Below are 19307 nucleotides of genomic sequence, written 5' to 3' on the forward strand. Positions count from 1 at the left end.
AATGCCCATTGTTATAATTAGGATATTTTCAATAATATCTGAATGTGATCTTGTGAGACGTTTAGGCTAGCCTCCTGATTGCCAGTGGGAAAATAAACAGAGATTTTTAAAATAAAAATAATAAACGAAATTTTAAAGTGACTACTTCATAGACGACGGGCATCTCATATCTCTCTCAGTGAAAATTGATGTCCTCCTGATATACCACCAGAGTCTCTCCCTGTCCGATCATTTGTATTTTGCGACTGGCTGCAGTTTCTTTGCGCTGCTCCTGCTCATACGCAATCCATGGATAGGTGGTTGCCATGGAAATCCTGGGTCACATGCGTGGGTTTCCTGTAGCCAGAAGCAGCAGAAGATGCTTGGACCAAAAATCCAGAGCCATTTTCATTGAAGAAAACGAGAGGGATTCGCTGTGGATAGTTCGCTGACTGGGTGGCCTGACTATACACCCATGTGCTAATTTCGGGCTTCTTTCGTTTTTCCTACTCTCAACTAGGCTATATGCGTTTGATCGTCTCAAATTCGCAGCAAACCGGTTTTGTCCACATCCATAGACTGATAACAGGAATGAGTATAGAAATTCCTGAAGGACTGACGGAGCTGTTGCAGAGCTTTACCGTGGAAGTGTTGAGGAATCAGCCCAGGGATTTGCTCGAGTTTGCGTTACAATACTTCACCCAGCTGAAGGAAAGGGAGACCAAAGAGGCCTCGTTTGGCAATGACCAAAATTCGGCCCCAAGACCTGGAAAAGCGGTCAATTTCATTGAAGAAGCCATGCAGATCGATTCGGAAAACGAAGAGGAGGAGGACGACGACGATGACGAGGAATTCATAGGTAGGCAAATAGATTTGACTATTTATAAGATGTGTCAACGTGCTTTCATTTATTTTAATCAGCATGCACCGCTTTACTCAACGGGTTGTGTTCAGTGGGATAAAATGAAGAGCACATTGCGCGCAGTGATGCTACAGCGCCTCGCCACCTTGCATCCACCACGGCTGTCATTTGCCATATATGGTCAGGGAGGATGAATCTTGGTTGATGAAGGAGTCTTGGTCTTCATCTATGCAGACACATTTTGTGATGAGGACAGCGCATAGGAATGGCAGCTGCAGAAAAAAAAACACTGTGTGTGTTTTTAGAGGGACCCTGCACCTCTAGGTCGTTTGGATATTATCAGTTTCAGGTGCAGGCCTAGTGGGCCTTTACCCTGGTTATGCATGTCAAATATGACAAAGCAGATAATAGTAAAAAGCTTAATCCATGCTATGATGCAATGAATGTAAAATGTTTACGGCCCAGATTAATTTGTACCTCCTAAACTGTGGTCATATTCAACACAATGGCCGGCTGTAGACAGTTGCCATAGGGTGCAGCAAGTAGCATAGCAACCAAGAGCTCTGACCCAGCATCCCAATGAGTGGTGGGGTCTGCAGGGGCTGCAATGGTTACATAAGCACAAGAAAACACTATATTCAGTCATTAAACTATACGTCAGGTTACGGTGGTGCCCCGACCGTCACACGTCCAGTGTCTTATGTCTTCATGATATTTAGATGATCCTCGGATAACACTGAAAGGCAGTATAATAATGGATGAGATCTCCTATCTAATGTATTCATTCTGAGCCCTTGTAATAGCATTTATCTCTCATTTAAATTTAATTCAAAGAGGCGAACGCACTTCAAAGCAGCTGTCCTCATTCAGGTTTTATCCCCAAATGAACATGGATCCTTAATGAGCACGGCACTGTGCATGGCATGCCCCACTACACATGCACCACTGTGGATGGAGAAGCACATTGCATTGCCACAACCGTTTCCAGTCAAATATGTCTCCTCTGTGATGAAATATAACCTGCTAATAAAAATGTTTGTGTTATTTTGCAGCCCCGGTCATGAGCAGATTCATCAGAAGAGCATCAGGTGAGTTGTCATCTGCTGCATGGCTGTCTAAACCGAATGTTAAAAGCCTGCTTAAGAGGAAAACTCTGGAAAGTGTCAGCGCTGCAAACATATAAAACTTCTTTGAAACATTAATACTGAGGCCATACGTCAGATATACTCTGGTACAGGCAATATTGGAGTCATTTTTCCATCTGTCTTTTGTCTCCTTCTTCAGTTTATAAAAAATTGTGATTTATAAGAGTTTGTGAAACCTCTCTTGGTTAATAGTGTCAGTGAGTGACGTGGGTAGGGACAGTTTAGGACAGGTGGAACTACTTATAATAACATTGCCTGCTCTTGATAATAGTAATATTGGGGCTTCACAAGAATAACAGCTGTATTGGGGCTGGTATCTGCATGTTTGGCAGTACTGATGGAAAATATGAGCAAGTGAAGGTTTTCAGTAAGAGTTTGTTTTATCAATTCAGATGGGGAATGATGGGGAATGAACTGATAGGACACTAAGTAGACTTAAGAATTCAATCAAAAGAAGTGCTCTTGTCAATAAAATAACAAAAGATTCAATGTGTTACAGATTAAAGATATTCTGTCAACAAGGTTTATGCATTTTGTGTTTTCTTTTGCAAAATCAATGTCAATTTTCAGACTTTTTAAAATTCCAATATAAATAATTTTTCAATTTTCGACCCGTGGTAAACATTTGTTTTGACTACTCTTGGTTTTAGGATAGGAGAAAAAAGTGTAATATGAGTGCCAAAATCAGCACTACCTCCCCCCAAAGCTCCACAATTTAGATGAGAAACGTTGTGTTTATTTAAATGTTTATAGCAACAAATGCAGCTGAATTATCCCTTTGATTTTGGGTTTGTTATTAGACTGGTATGAAAGTTTTGCTGCTGGACCCTCTGAATAGGAAGCTTTATTCTTTGGGGTATGAGGTTTTTTTTAAAGTCGTCGTTTCTAAAGGTTCTGCCTTTACAAATAGTTTGGCGGATTTTCTGGATGAATTTACTGTCTGGTAATCCTGTTCATTAATTTGTTGATATCTTGTCATGCAGTGTGTGCTGAAGCGTTCAACCCTGATGAAGATGACGAGGAGGAGGAGAAAGAGCCATGGGTAAACTGGCTTTCATACTACAGAGATCCTGTAATACTGAGGCTGATGTTTCTAAACGATCTGAACCCTAATTCTGCATATTAATCAAACAGCCAACATTATGAAGTGTTCTGAATTTTGATGTAAAGGCCACCATAGGGTCATATCACAAGACTGTGCTTCAATCCAAAGGTCACCCACCCAAAAACCGATGAGCAGAGACAGAGACTACAGGAAGCATGTAGGGACATTCTTCTGTTCAAGAACTTAGATCCGGTGAGTGGATTCTCCTCTGGTTTGTGGTCTGCCATCTCTTTAATAACACAACGGAGAATGTGGCCTGAGGCCGGCAGCCACAGTTCAGTGCACTACACTATGCATGGATTTTAAAGATGGTTATTTTTAAGTAGCTGAAATGGCACGCAAGGCATATTCCACATGATTGTTTCAACACATGAAATTCAAATAATTTTACTGATATTGCACACCACTACAGGAAGAGATGTCTCAGGTGCTGGATGCCATATTTGAGAAGATAAGCATTGAAGGGGAGCACATCATTGATCAAGATGACGATGGGGACAACTTCTATGTGATTGAAAGGTGCTCTTTCACAACATAACTCAATCATTTTGAATCAGATTATTAATTGATGTATGACTTTAAAAGTGAATTTATAGGTAAAACAATCTATAAAATCAGTTTTTTCCCTGCTGTGCAAAGATTTCACAAGACATCAATATGGCTGATGTATTTTTCCTTTCCATTTTCATTTAGCGGGACATTTAACATTTTCGTCAAGGTTGAAGGCGCAGAGAAGCTAGTGGGCTGCTACGACAACCGTGGCAGTTTTGGAGAGCTGGCTCTGATGTACAACACCCCCAGGGCAGCAACAATAATTGCCACCTCGCCTGGAGCCCTTTGGTGCCTTGTGAGTAAACCATTAAATCCTCATGCAATAGCACAGTCGGCTCTGTGCTCAGGTTGTTATAACACGCTGTGCTGTCGGTTGTCAGGATTTACTGTCATTATCCAGTTTGTGTGTGACAGTGTTGCTACCTCCATGGGACCATGGGTGAGAGTGTGATACCATACTGAGATAACATATACAACCTAGTAAATTCAACAAAAGGTTAGAGAGCAATAATCATGTCCCTGAAAATACATTTGAATTTACATGATCATCAATGTTGATTCATTTGAATCAAATTATTTTCAGAACTGAATATGAAATACATTTATTTATGAATGTCAGGCAAAAAAAAAACTTTTGTGGCTATCAGATTAGTGTCTGTTTGAGCAAGTATGCACCTCAGATGAACTGAGGTAATTGAGTATGGAAAATGTTATGAATTGCAAGTGGAGCTGTCGGCACCATCAAGGAGAAAGCCCTGCTCAAGGTGAAAACAAATGTTCTGCACAGCTGAGTTTTGGATTGTATTTTGGTTGAACAAAATCAAGCAATTGTGTAAACTGTGTTCAGAGCACTTTTTATGAATATTCAGTAGCTACAGTTTCTCTGAAGCAGCTTGTTTATTAATGAGTCTTAAAGGTTGTGTCCTTAAACTGCATGGTGATGCTTTGTTTGGTCATCTGCGTGAGGCTGGGCAGGTTGCAGCTGTATCCTGAGTTGACCCAGGTCCTTGTAGTGTGTGTTTGAGTATGTGAACCAGCCTGTTCAACTAATGATCCCCTGAGGTGAAAGAGAAACAATGCGGCTCTAGGCCCTCTGTGCAAACAATATAGGAGCTTAAATTAGTGTCTGATTCAGGCCCGGTATTAAAGTTGTACACAAACAACTTTTGTGGCAGTCTGGAGAGATATGAAAACTTCACTTCTGTCTGAAATGACAGTAAGTAAGAAAGTACCTTTATTTATAGCACCTTTCAAGAGTGCTTCAAACAGCTAAAAGTATAAAACATTGATAGTCACAAAACATAGTGAAACAAGATAAAAGACTAACATAGTATATAGCCTACTAAGACAAACACAATACAAGGCAACATTGACGAGATAGTTTAGTTTAAAATCTGGACTGAGGGACAGCCAGCAGACCAAGGAGGACTTGAGGAAATCAGAAACTTGCCAGTGGCATAAGGTTGAAGTAAATCTCTGAAGTAAGCAGGTGACTCACCATTTAGTGCACTTTAGGTGATGTCAAGATTTCTCAAATGAATTCTATATTTGACTGGTGGCCAGTGGAGAATTATTAAAATTGGTGTGACATGAGATATTTTGGGCGTCCTAGTTTAGAGTATGGCAAATGCATTTTGGACGTCTTGTAACTGGTCTAGGGATGTTTTACTAAGGCAAATGAAAAGAGAGTTGCAGCAGTGTAGACGGGATGATATGAAGGCATGAAATAATATTTCCATCTCCGTTTGAGACACCATGTTCCTGAGTTTTACAATATTTCTGCTGCTGCTAGTAGTGTAATGGTTTGCAGATGCTCTGCTTGCTGAAGACCTGATTAACAGCGACCCCCACTGCAATATGTTGTTACTGTATTGTTATTGTATCGTAATTGAGTATCACCACTCAGCCATCCAGACTTCCCTGACATGAACACAATATCAAATATTTTGGAGACCAGGCATCCTGGTTATGCGGATGCTTTAGAGCTCAGAACAATTCATCAACAATATTGTGTATGTGTGTATACTGTACAGTTTATACAAACAAACCAACCATCAACCCAAGACACTGTGAACTTAAACATGAACCTAAATGTTTTTTTCTTTTCTTTAAACCTGTGTCTCAGGACCGTCTGACATTCAGGAGGATCATACTGAAGAACAATGCCAAGAAGAGGAAGATGTATGAGGCATTCATTGAAACGCTACCACTCCTCACGTCATTAGAGGTTAATATTAGCTTTTTTCCTCTGAGTCTTTTCGAAAGTGCAGTGTTCATTTACAATCAAACCATTGCTAACCAAATACCCTTTCATCCGCAGCTCTCGGAGAGAATGAAGGTAGTCGACGTCCTCTCCACCAAGGTGTACAGTGATGCACAGCAAATCATTGCTCAGGTCAGGAATCATTGTATGATCCTCTCTTGGATTAGTATTTTATTACCTGCTGCAATGGAGAATTTATGAGCACGTTGCCTGTTTACAATTGACATGAATGCATTGTGTTACAGGGGGATTTAGCAAATTGCTTCTACGTAGTTGAGTCTGGCCAAGTTAGAATCACCATGACAAGAAGCAGGGTATGTATGCTGTCTTAAAGTTAGGCCTTTGAAGTGTAAACAAAAAGCTAAACTTCTAACAAACACACAATAAAAAAAAACTTGTAGTTTTGTGGTATTTTATAGGGTTTCTTTATTTCTTGCCAGACGAAAAAAGACCAGGAGGAAGAGGAGGTGGAGATCGCCACATGCTCTAGGGGACAGTATTTTGGGGAGTTGGCCCTTGTCACAAACAAGCCCAGAGCTGCGTCAGCCTATGCAGTGGGGAGCGTCAAATGCTTGGGTACTTTCTGTGCAGCTTTATCATTCACGCATTACGTTGAGCTTTTAAATTTCCTAGTGCACCACTTATATTTTAACATACGGTAACTCTCCTTGAACTATGTCTGTTCTTTTTCTTCCAAAATCAGTCTTGGACATCAAAGCCTTCGAGAGATTGCTGGGCCCGTGCATGGACATCATGAAGAGAAACATTGCTAACTATGAGGAGCAACTGGTGACCCTGTTTGGGAGTAGCGCTGAGATTGAGCAACAGAGTGTACGAGACGGCTCAAATAGACCGTGAATCAGTGGATGAAAAAAAGAGGCTTGTATGGATGTTTTTGTTTCTTCCCCATAATCACTCAAACGGCTTTTCTTACATGAATATCATAATATCACAATAACATGTGAATATCCACTCCAGCGTTTATGTTTCAGACAAATAAAATGGACCACGTCAGATTCCCGTTCATTTAAGCAGAGTTTGTCACAAAGTGTTAATGAAAGTAGAGTAAGCCAAAGCCGAGTTGCTTGAAGCTTGTTTGAATTAGATTATTGCCACAACTCTTTAATTTAAAATGTAAGTGCACATTTCACTTGTCAGTGTCGGATGCATTGTTTGTTTGTATATTTAACAGTTGTTAACGCTCTCTTTATTCTCTGCAGTGTTATTATAGCTGCACCCACACTAGTATCCTTTGTACATTTCTAAACATAGTTTTTAAAAATCAGATGCCAAAGCGTATTTATTACTGGATAATTGCGAGCAAATATGTCACATCCTCTTGTCATTTGGGGAGGTACAGTCTGAGTACTCTTCAATACACATTTGAGGAATTTAACCTTAGACATACAGGAGTAATACAAGATAAATACAATGTTTCCTATTACATTAATAAGCATTCCAACATTCAATATCTGCCACCACAGACCCCACATGAGAGAGGATTAAAAGTTGGTAACAAGAGTCAATTTGATTTGGTGTCTGAATAACATCTTTCACATTTTGATCACAACAGAATGTAGACTTGGCAGTATTATTATTATTATTTTTATTATTATTATTATTATTATTATTATTATTATTTATTATTATTATTATTATTATTATTATTATTATTCATTTTTTTACTACGAGATATTCTTCTTTTCAGCATAAGATTTAATCCTTTAAAGACATGTTCATCAACTGTATATCATTGTTGGTAAGTGTTTGTGGCTATGAGCCTTATACTATGCTTTTGCAAAAAAAAAAAAAGGCTTCAGATAGCTGATAGTTTTGAAAGAATATCCAACACATTGCTGTACAATTTGAAACTGAGTATTTGCTGTTATTATATAGGCCCACTTTTAGTTTAATAAGTTGCCCCACTGAACTGTAGTCATTATAGGCAATGTATTTAGACTATTACATTTCCTGTGTTCTAATGTAAAAAAAAAATATAGGTCATACTGTTTTTGTGTCTGTGAAACATATATTATGATTATTACATTCATTATTGCTGTCTACCTCTGCCAACAACTTATACTGTTTGGAAACACATTCTGATGTTTCTATAACAGGAATCTCAAGTGGGTCTTATCTCTTTTCTTCTTATTCTCTCTCTCTCCTTTAAAATTAATAATTGAACTTCTGTAATTCTGTATTTTGTCTGTGGTTTACTGCAGCTTAAACTGTTTAAAGCTGGTTTAACATTTAAACATTCAAAATTTATTTCCCCCCCTTTGTGCAGGTAGTACTGGTAATTTTTAAAGGCAATCCCATAATACTGGCTGAAAGAACTGTATGTATCACTTTTCATGTCAATAAAGAACCTTTTTATATTAGCGTTTCATGTAATTATTTGTTACACTTAAAGAATAGCAGGCTTTCAAAGCTTTTCATTCATTGTTCACTAATGTAGGCTACCACTCATTCATTCATGCCTTCATTCATTCATTATTCATTGTTGGTTCATTCACAAGATTTTTTAGTAAAATGTTAAAAGCAATGATTCAATTACAAGGGAAAGGAAAATAACATAGAAAGCAACAAATAGTACTTGCTGTACTTGCAACATTTGAGATAAAACATAACCATGTATTGTTCCTGTTATTGCCAATCAGCTGTTACTGGGCAGTAACAGGCATGTACATTCATCCAATGATACGATGAAAAACAAACTAAACCCCGCCTTCCATGTTTTTCTCAACAGTATCGACCAATAGACTACGCGTATTCTTGTTTCTGACGTTCTTATCCACCAATGGCAGATTTTCTCTGGAACCATTAGTTGCCACCCATCGAGCGAACACCAGAGAGTTTTTTGATGGCGACTGGTTTGGTAAGTGGGAAGAAGTTGACTACTTTTTACGAATAAATAAATGTTTCAAACTCATTTTTAACTCTTGCGTTTTGTGAACAATGTCTTTGCAATTCTAATGCGACGTTTCAGCGGGGTTGTCACGCTTTTATTTGATGTCGAATGGTAGGTTGTGCTCGACAATTTTTTTTCTTCCGCTGTGACGCTTGTTTTTGTGATAACAAGCCCTCCCGTCTGCATTTTTATGTATGAAAACCAAGTCCTTCCTTTGGCATAAGCTAATTATAATAGTGTTGAAATGAGGTTGAAAGGTGTGTGGGGCTTTAGGTGTCATTCATTTTGAACGGGCCAGAGAGGTTGCGTCATGCCTCAACTTGTTGACATTCTTTTGTTTACAGTGTGAGACCCGACAGCCTCTGGGTTTGAGCTGAAGGCACTGCTGCTGCTCTGAGGAATGGGAAAACACTAGGCCCCGTTGTCAAACCTTGCTTTTTCTAGGGGAATGAGAATACTTTTGAAACGTTTTATTAACGGTATGTTATCAGTAGCCTATATCCGCTTTACGAAGTCGAATCAACGGTTTGAAGAGCGTGCAGCGACCGTTGGTGGTTTATAAGAAATACAAATGACCGTACATTTTTGTAAATGGATTTTTTTTAATCAAATCTCAGCTCCTTGTATAGGATATTATAACGTTATAACAATATATAGTAGGCTATATAAACAGCCTAATATTGTTTTACTTTGCATGTCGCCAAATAGGCCTACTACATTATTTAATAATGAACAGAACACATTTGCTATGTTTTTGATATTCTTTTACATTTTTCTCTAGTTCGTGTTTTGTAGCCTTTGTACGCGAATTTCTGTTATTTAACACTTTTGCTACGCAGTTTTGAATGAATGAGCTCTGGTACGCATGCGCCGAATCCCTTTAAGTTTATAAACAAGGCCTCCACGCATCGGGTCACATGACCAGTCAGAGGCACAGGGTGTCGATTCAGAGACAAAGGATTCCCGAAAGGCACCCTATTGCAATGGTTACATACTGTTTCGGGATATTTATTACATGCTGTGAATTGTAATAGGGCCTATGGATAATATTTATTCCATGTATCATTCATTTGGCCTTTGTCTTAATAAAACCTTATTAGGCTACTATCAAAAACACAAACTGCGCCATTCAGATGTTATATAGCCAATGCAAATGGCTATATATGAATGGTTATTATATAGGTTTGATCGAAGCAGCATTGTAAATGGAACTGTGCAGTAGTTTCACTTTGTTTATTAAAGCTTACATTGTGTCCTTTTCCCCTTCAAACCAGCTGGTGTAGCAAAGTATGAAGGAAGCTAAGTAAACTGACCTGAAACCTGATTAAAAGGAAAAGAAAAAGGAAAAAGAAGAACATTGTGACAATGGATGAGTCATTTGATCCTCTCAATTGTAACGAGGACCTGCCTTCCTCACCTGGGTTCAACATGGATTATGGTAAAACACTAAACCACCAATGAGTGCCATTCTACATTTAAGCAAACTGAGCTTTTCCACACATGAATATTACTGTTGATGTCTCCCCAGAGGACTTGCCAGAGCTGCAGGAAGTGGAAGAGGACCAGCGGTCTGCAGGGTTATTTCAGGTTGGAGCAGGAGTGTCTCACCAGGAGCTCAGCCGCTCCCCCAGAACCAACTGGCTGGCTGAGCTGGCCAAAATAGCCACCAGTCCCCAGAGCCCCCTACTGAAAAATGCCCCACACAAGAGGTTCGTACCAATACAAAAAAACACATGAGGAAACTCAAATGAGAAGTAGAAAACACATGTAATAAGATACACTCCACTACCGATATAGTGTTTCACAATCTATAATTGTTAAGACCGCCACATAACTTTGAAAATCGATGAAATGTCTGTTGAATTTTTGCACTTAATTAATTAATACAAATGGCAAGTGAATTGCTCATTGTGTTTCAACATTGTAACCAGAATATTGCAAAAAAAAAAAAACATTAAAAACATTATAAACTAGGTTAACTAATATTTGGCTGTTTATAAATTAATATGAATAATGTTTATGCCACCGACATCTTTTTCTTTCTTTCAGATCATCTCCAGTCCACATCTTTGGCAACAGTAATAGTTTACATTCCTACGCCCGTCCCCCATTAGCCAGTAGTGCACCCAACCCGTCCAGAGGCCACTTCAGGGAGCGCAGGCGTGTCAGGGTAATCTTTCTTTTTCAACATCATCCTCTGACAACCTTAATAATCATCCATTCCTGTAGACCCAGTGAATATTTCCTAGTAAGTTCTGTATGACATGCATACTTAAATAGTTTATCTTAACTGAATTCCAACAGGCCAGCAGTGAATCGGAGTCTGGAGTTTTCTCAATGTCCTCATCGTTTTCTGATGATGAAGACATGGCCTGGTCTCACTCCTGGCCCACCACAGCCTGGCACTGCTTCCTTAAAGGTGAACACATTAGCAAATACACATTTTGACAATTTGCCACTTTGAATGCTTTATTTATAGTGCAAAGAGACAGAGATGAAATTGAGCCGAGAGTGGAAGGACGTGCAGAGAACTGACCACGGGTCGGACTCGAACCGGGTCTGCTGTGAGGAATGAGCCTCATGGGGTGGCGTTCTAACCACTGCACCATGAGCGCACTCATATCCCTGGGCCTTTTTAAAAAAAAATTCTAAGAGAAAAAAAAACAGGACACGTTAAGAGTTATGCCTCATAGCTCAAGGACACTATCAAGTGTCAAAATGTACTTCCCATTCCATAAAAATAAGTCATTCATTTATGTTTTCTTAAATATATTTTTTGTTTACATCAATAATGTCTTAACAAAAAAGTAAAACACCCAATTTTTTCAAAAACGATCAATTGAGAAATACATAATTTCACTTTTATTTACTTCCAATACTTTACTTCCGTCTTCCGATGTGTTTGTGAATGGACCTGTCTTTTATATGGTTAAAATAGCATTGATTTGCTGCTTAACTGCTCTGCCCTCAAAGTGTGCTGTCAGCACTGTTCTGAAGTTGTGGAGGGGCTGACACAAAGTGTTTGTTTACAATTTTCTGAAAGGACCCTCCCTTTACCAGGAGGAGCATGAATTTAAAGAAGGCATTTGCCAAGAACTTCTGACCTTGGGTGTCCCAACAGGAGTTATGCTTCCATTTCCCACCATGCTCTTATCAGTATCAACACACATCAGCATATTCGTCATGTTGCATTGTTGTGTTTGTATTCAGGAACACGCCTGCGCTTCCATCGAGGTCTTAATGTGGAGTGGCAGGAAGCCGATGAACTACGGGACTCTGATGATGAGTCAGATGATGAAACCATGATGCCCTCCTCCTCTTCCTCTCTTAAGGTAGGCAACACATAGAACGTTTAGTGTGTTTAATACATCTCATAATATTCTACTTTACTCTGAAATGTACCAGCTGTGTGTGCACTTCAGCGTAGTATTTCTGCATTGCTGACTAGGTGAGTAGATATTACAATAGCTTGTAATGGCCACAAGATGGCAGCAAGGCTTACAGTTGGGGTACAGGAAGTAAGTGTGCATGTAGGTCGAAACCTATTTTTAGTCTATGGTCGAAACACATATCTTTGATGATTTGCTAAGGTGGTTTTATTTAATATGATAGTAGTTTTCAGGCAATCGGGCACCTTGTTGTTTTTCACGTTTTTCTATTTGGTGGCGAGTTCAAGGAAATCCAATTGGTCTGTTGAATTCTACAATCTATGGTTGATTTACAGAGATACGGTTTAGAGGGGCTGAAGTTGGTGAGCCACGAAGAGACGATATCTTTTGGCCAAGCAGTTCTTAAACTGACCTTTGACCCTGGCTCACTCGATGACAGCTTCTTAACAGCTGAATGCCGATTGGATCACCCGTTTTTTGTAAAAAATAAAGGTACATTTTTTTTTCTGTTCATGAAAAGAACAATCATTATTTGGAATTAAAAGCAGAATTATGTCAGGAACAGATTTTATAGCATTATGTAATAGTAGCCTTTGCCAACAGAAGCTTCCACTGACCAACCGTTGTTTACCAAATGCATGCTATTTAGTGTTTTGCCTTAATAATTGGCTCTATGAACTGAGTAATCTGTAATTTACCATCTGTGTTTTTCAGGGTGGTCTTCCTTTTATCCGAGCCTTACTGTGGTGCACCATGGCATCCCTTGCTATGAGATGCAGTTAGGCGATGTGTGTCTGCCACCAAACCACCCAGATGCCATTAAGTGTGATGACTCGGTTGTGTTTGACACTTTCAGAAGGTACAATCTTCTACGTAATGTGGTCTTTCTTTGAGGAAGGTCGAGGGGTATTTTCTCCGATTTTACATACTTCTATAAATACCTATTTTAAATGTGCAAGAAGATAAATTATACCAAAGTGTTTTATATGGAAATGTTCAGAACACATTAGGCCTTTGTTTTCTGAGGTCTACATATGTCCTAGACCATTGTGTATATAAATAATTGGCTTAAATGCTGAAAAATTAATTGCGATTTTTGAAAAACCTGGAAATTTGTATGAAAGAAGAACCTTTAGTCATCCTGTTGAATTGTTTTGGCTCTTGAAATTGCTTCTCCTAAGCCTTAGCATCAGAACATTTCCAAAACACAGTAGGGAAGTGCACAAAACATGACTAATATGAAATTTGGTCCAGATGCTTTTTGGTAGAAATGTTATCTCTACTTTCAAAATACATTAGGAAATTAGACTGAATGAAGACTTTGAACCACATATAATGATTTATGGGATGTATACTAATAAAAGAGGAAGCATCACAAAACATTTTTCAAACAAACCATTAAGTAAATATAAAAACAATAATAACAAACTACTTTCACACTATGTACGTATATACTCTATGCACTATTTACAAGCTAAGTGGTAGCTGGGGAGCTTCTGAGTCTTGCTTCTGTTTTCTAAGCCTGTAAGGGACTGACAGTATCACGAGAACATTCCCCGGAAACAGGAGGACCTCTAGTTTGAGATGATGTTTTCATTTTATTTTTCAGCCATATCTTCAGGGAGATATTGACAAAGATACGCGCGCACGGCCGTAGACCTCAGAGGGTTTTAACAGAGCTTCACAGAGAGTTTCAGTTCATTGTCCAACTGCTGATTCTGTCGTGGCTCAGTATTAAATGGCAGACAGACACATTTAGCGACCAGCTGATGAAAATAGCGTAACATTTAGCAGCTAAAGAACCAGATATTTCCCTCAGGAGTTGGTAGAAACCAAAAACTTAAAAAAGGGAGGGAATATTGGACGTACATCATAACAAATGAATGATGACGTCAATGTTGTGTTCACAACTACTTTCTGCTGCTCCAAAATGTACAACATTCTTTATTTTAACAAAAGTTAAGAACATGATTTGTATCTTAAAAACAAAATGATTGGTCTAGAAATACAAATGTATTGATTTGTATAGAATATCTACAGCTGTTTAATTATATGGTATTTTTTGAGGTTTTTATTAAGTAAGAGCAAAGAAAATGTGAGCTGTAGTGCACCCATCATTTTGGAGGGACAAGGTGACAGATGAAAAAACTAAATTGCAGCTAGAATGTGACGGATTAAATGAAGATTATGCTAACTCCATGTCTCTCTTTTCATTCTTCCCTTGTGCAGTTACGACTTCACCCCACTAGATTCCTCTGCGGTGTATGTTCTCAGCAGCATGGCTCGTCAGCGCAGGACCTCCCTGTCTAGCGGGGGCGCCGCCAGTCCAGACTGTGATAAACTGGAGCAATCCTCCGCCAGCAAATCAAACCGCAGCAACACCTCAGGGACAGCCACCATTGCCACGCCTACAAAATGCAAGCGGCCAATGAATGCCTTCATGCTCTACGCCAAGAAGTACAGAGTGGAGTACACCCAGATGTATCCTGGGAAGGACAACAGGTATGCAAAAGTCAATGACATATATTGTATTGAAACTATCATGTAAGTAGTTGCCCATTTGTAGAGCAGAATTATCCTATTTAGGATAAGGATTTTATATTTGATTACTGTCAAATTTTAAGGTACAGTTACATTATAATGAAGAAGAAGTACTGTTAAGAAAATGAAGGTAGGGGGTGGTGCAGTGTGTTTGACTTTTAGTTTAATTACAGACGTGTTACAAAGTCGACCATAGCTGGAGCCCAGAACTACAAATTAGAAGTGTATGCTATTATATGTGAAGCTTTGTTCTTTAACACAAAGAGAATGCCTCATGAATTTCTGACAGCCCAAGGGTCAGGATGAAGTAACGCAGTGACTATAGCAGAGTGAAATATTTAGACAAAAATTTAATTACATTCACATGCTCTCCAAATGAAATCATTGTGGTGTAGGATTATCATCCGACTGTGTGGTTGTTGAAACCTTAAGTGCATTACCATTTTCAAGAGGACTACTTAAGTTAAAGAGCTTTAAAAAATGCAAGTTGTGTTCAACTTCCCTATAACAAAAAGGAATAGAGGAAAACAAGCTGGGAGACAAAAAAAATTAAGAAAGATCCTATAAAGACAATAATCCCCAATAGGCGAGTCATTGATCTTCTGTCTGTAACCCTGACACTCCAGAGCCATCAGTGTCATTCTTGGTGACAAGTGGAAGAAGATGAAGAATGAGGAGAGGAGGATGTACACCATGGAGGCCAAGGCTCTGGCTGAGGAGCAGAAAAGACTCAATCCAGACTGCTGGAAACGTAAAAGAACCAACTCGGTAAGGATCAGAAAGTAACCGCTACATACATATATATATCGCATTGCATCTTAAATTCTCAAATGATATCTAAATATGTCCACTCTATTGCATACTCGTAATGTATACTAATGCTTTTGTGTTCTTTTATCAGGGTTCCCAGCAGACCTAGATAATCCCCCAGAATCCTCAGCTGCTGGTGTGTTGGCATGGCGAGGGGCTGGACAGAGTCTGATGGACCGCTTGACACCTCTTTGCTCTCCTGTATTCTTGAGACTCAACTGTGATGCTGATTTCACTTGCTTTTTATAACCTTGAAACATTATTAGAGAACAGAATTATGAACTATAAACAAAACATGTAATCTAGTCACTAACAGTGCATATATATTTTCTTATATCCTTCATGTCAGAGACGTCCTATCTTCCCTGAAATAAGAATGAACCTTCTCATTGAGGTTCTTGGGTCATTTCATATTCAATGTTGAAAAATGAGAGCCTGTGGTGCTATGCTGCGGTGTAGAAGGAGCCATAAACAAAACATGTGTATTTATAATTGTAAAAAGGGGGAATTTTAGATCTTAGACAGATTTTCCACAACTGTTCATATTGCTTATATTTGTAAGATTCATTGTAATGCAAAGATTTCATACAGTTTTTAATACGGTTTATATTCTGCATCTGAACTATGGCCAACAGTTTGGGTTACTGCCCTCTGTGCCAAGTCTTCAGATTGTTTCTGCCCACCTGGCCATATCACGAGAAGGCTTTCAGCGTGTGGTGGTGGGTTTACACTCAGTCACAAAGCACTTCAGGCCTTCACTGCAAGTGTTTGTTTCTGTTGCACTTTATATATGTAATCTAATCCAATACAGACATTGTATACTGGTGGAAACCCATTTGTACAATACAGGTAGTATCTTGACAGTTAACCGTTTTGACACAATCATGGCCCAGTAGCCATGTTCTGCTTTCAGGTTGCCACTGTATTTTAAGTGCTTTGTTCATAATGTACAGGTTTCAAAGCCCCAGCAACCTCTTGCACAGAATATCCTTGTATCATATTATAAATAATTTTTTTAAACTTGCATCTCAACCAAGTGTTTTGCTCTTTTTTCCTAAACTGTAACTGCAACCTGGGCGGGGGCCTTGCTTTGTGTGCCTTGCTACATGTCTTTTCCTTTGATATACTACAGTACAGTATGTCAGTTTCCTCTTGTGAACAAATGTGCGTCCTTAAATAAGACGCTTAACCAGGCACATTTGATCTCAGGCTTTTGAAAGCTCTCGATTTATCCACTGATCTAAACGTCCAACCAGTAAAGTCTGACGTTTCTCTGCTGTCCTGCCATATCAAAACCCTTATGCACAAGAGCTAACAAAGCCTCCCAAGGAACCATTGTCCTGACACATGATTATTCGCTCTCGGGCTGAATGAGCACGATTTTAAAAGTTTAAATTAATTCGTATTCTCACTGGAGCCCTGGCCTCTTCTCCTGGTGATGAAAAGGGACCTGGAAGGAAATAAAAATAGAGAAACACATTATCATACACTTTTTACTGGAGACAGTGTTTCCAAGGAAGACAAAACATCCATTGATGTAGTTACAAGTTGATAAATGTAATCTGCTGCCTGAACAGGTCTCTCTTGAGAATGAGACCCCGTGTCTCAATGAGATTAATAAAGAAGGGTTAAAAAAATGGCACAGTCAAAAAGAACATTTAAAAACTATTAATTTTACATCATCACTCTCATTGTCAAAGCCAGAGGGCGCTGTCATTCCACTTTTGTTCAGTGAAAGAAATGACAATTTTCTCCTGATATAAACATCTCCCATCTGAACCATTTCATTGGAAAAGATGGCATGATTATGAAATGAACATACAGATAGCATTGATAGCCTACTACTGTATCTGGGGTTTATGGAACTGTGACATGTAGTTGCATTAATTTAGCAGTCCATAATTAGCACATTACCTATAAGTTTAAATAAAAAACAAAATCCTTCAAACGATTTATGGACACCAGGAAGCTATTTATTTACCTGTTTATGAATATCTCGAAGGCCCTGCTTGTTTGCACGTTAGTCTGAAATGGTTGAGATTCATAGCACTGCGTGCCTCATGAAATAACAATTATCAACACCGCGCAAGCCTCTCAAGCGCAGGAATCTAATTATAGCACATCAAAAAAAGGCCATTCAAAAATGATCCGAGTCGCATACTTTATTCGAGGAAATGGAGAAAGTTGCGTCAGATGTGCTACTGGCTGAAGGCCATTGGAAGTATAAATGGAGAACTACAGAATATAGGCATAGTCGTTATTGCGGCCAGAAATTAGAAGCATTTTTCAAATCCTGTCACAGTTTTGTAAATTAAAACAATGCATCATTGTCATGAGGCAGAAAATGGAAACAGAGTTGTCCATTTATGAGCTTTACTGTGTGGAGTACAGTACAGGACATGACGTGCTGCTGTGGGGACAATCATTAAGGTCTTCTCACATTTGATTAGTATTGACTGCTGTATTGAAGTTTAATTGAGGGAAAATAAAATGTATAAATCCCAGCAAGACGCTTCTGCAGCCAACATCACTACAGAGCACATACAGAGGCATATAGAGACCTATGACTAAAACAACTAAAAAAGCAATGCCTTATCTAAGATGTTCTCAGATTTCAAACATTCTTCTTCTTTAAAGAGTCATATATTGAGGACAGAAAGAATAGTAATCATCTGAATAATTGAAGGTCTCTGGGTAGCAATCCACAGAAAAAGGTGTTAATTTTGCACAAATGAAATGCATTTATGCATAAGGTCCTTTGACATGAACAATTAAAGAGGACATTAATACTAAAATGAACAATTAGAATGGAAAGAAACCCAGACAGAGATCATCGCAGCTGGCTTCCTCTTATATCTAAAGCTGCACTTTAATCAGTGGCAATTAACTTTAGTTATTCACTGAGAGAAAACAGACTCCTGCTGTCTTTGTTAGAGAAAAGTGTTTGTGCCTGTGTCTGGCATTCATCTCTCAATGGTATTCTGTTATGGATACATCTCTACGCCTTGGTTTTCAACTCTTAATACTTTAATCGTTAAACAGTTTGGTAAACAATCTGCTCCTACTAAAACATGAGCTGGAGCGTGATTCATGCAGTACCTTAATTTATTATTATTATTATATATATATATATATATATATTTTTTTTTACATTAGTACATTTTCATTCACTCATGTAGTAGAGCGTCTTTGAATTTCCATGCTCATTTTTCACTTGTGTCAAATCACCCTGCAAGATAGGGTACTGTGTTTAATTTAGGAAAAAGGAACTGAAAGAAAGAGACACAATAAAAAGAAATAAAGATAATGTAGATTCCCTTTCTAAAAGTGTCTCAACCGTCACAGGCAGCTCATTGGGGCTTTGACATTTGAAGAGAGGTGAAGATTTCTGCAGGTTCACTGGATTGTCGGGAAGCGTGTGGCAAAGGGAGAGACCGAGCCACATGGTTGACTCTCTCGGTGATTGAGTTCTTTTGTGGCGCTCTTTCCTTGATCCTAGCTCCATTGAAAAAGAGGCTTGTGCGTGTGCAGGCAGTCAATCATTTTGTGTGAGGGGTTTTAGTGACAGGTTTGTGTTGGTGCTTTGTTACTTTCCTTGACTTCACACCTCTCAGGTAGAAACAGGTGATTTACGGACTCCCGCTGGAGGAGAGAAAGGTGCGGTGGTTTCTGCCTGTCACAGCTGCAGGGGGCGATACTGAGCAACACTTCCAATTGAACCTTCATTCAAGAAGAGTGGGCAGCAAAGAA

General features: G+C 38.9%; 2 protein-coding genes across 3 annotated transcripts; both read left to right on the forward strand.

Moving 5' to 3' along the window:
• Nucleotides 1-555: 555 nt before the first annotated feature.
• prkar2b (protein kinase cAMP-dependent type II regulatory subunit beta) lies at nt 556-6764 on the forward strand (the record flags this gene model as incomplete). The annotated part of the gene is made up of 11 exons (XM_080028545.1): nt 556-838; nt 1894-1929; nt 2970-3028; nt 3200-3283; nt 3504-3610; nt 3785-3938; nt 5769-5870; nt 5964-6038; nt 6152-6220; nt 6347-6482; nt 6610-6764. The coding sequence occupies exons 1-11, from the start codon at nt 571-573 to the stop codon at nt 6762-6764; spliced, it is 1245 nt and encodes a 414-aa protein (XP_079884671.1). The 5' UTR covers nt 556-570.
• Nucleotides 6765-8728: 1964 nt separating this feature from the next.
• On the forward strand, nt 8729-16589 carry hbp1 (HMG-box transcription factor 1). 2 transcript variants are annotated; one of them, XM_080027194.1, is made up of 11 exons: nt 8729-8784; nt 10092-10255; nt 10346-10526; nt 10867-10987; nt 11122-11236; nt 12028-12149; nt 12542-12698; nt 12921-13065; nt 14436-14708; nt 15374-15515; nt 15649-16589. In XM_080027194.1, exons 2-11 carry the CDS (start codon nt 10183-10185, stop codon nt 15664-15666), a joined length of 1347 nt encoding a protein of 448 aa, XP_079883320.1. In that variant the 5' UTR covers nt 8729-8784; nt 10092-10182; the 3' UTR covers nt 15667-16589. The 2 variants fall into 2 exon arrangements, with proteins under 2 accessions (XP_079883320.1, XP_079883321.1); XM_080027195.1 differs by lacking the exon at nt 8729-8784 and adding an exon at nt 9161-9296.
• The last annotated feature ends 2718 nt before the right edge of the window (nt 16590-19307 follow it).

Source organism: Ammodytes marinus, assembly GCF_949987685.1.
Source record: "Ammodytes marinus genome assembly, chromosome: 5".
In the NCBI taxonomy this organism is placed as follows: Eukaryota; Metazoa; Chordata; class Actinopteri; order Uranoscopiformes; family Ammodytidae; genus Ammodytes; species Ammodytes marinus.

Bases quoted from the DNA above. Each gene is read 5' to 3' on its own strand.
- hbp1 (XM_080027194.1), top strand. From the start codon at position 10,183: ATGGATGAGTCATTTGATCCTCTCAATTGTAACGAGGACCTGCCTTCC. The intron at 10,256-10,345 runs GTAAAACACTAA...ATGTCTCCCCAG, and splicing joins TGGGTTCAACATGGATTATG to AGGACTTGCCAGAGCTGCAG. The intron at 10,527-10,866 runs GTTCGTACCAAT...TCTTTCTTTCAG, and splicing joins AAAAATGCCCCACACAAGAG to ATCATCTCCAGTCCACATCT.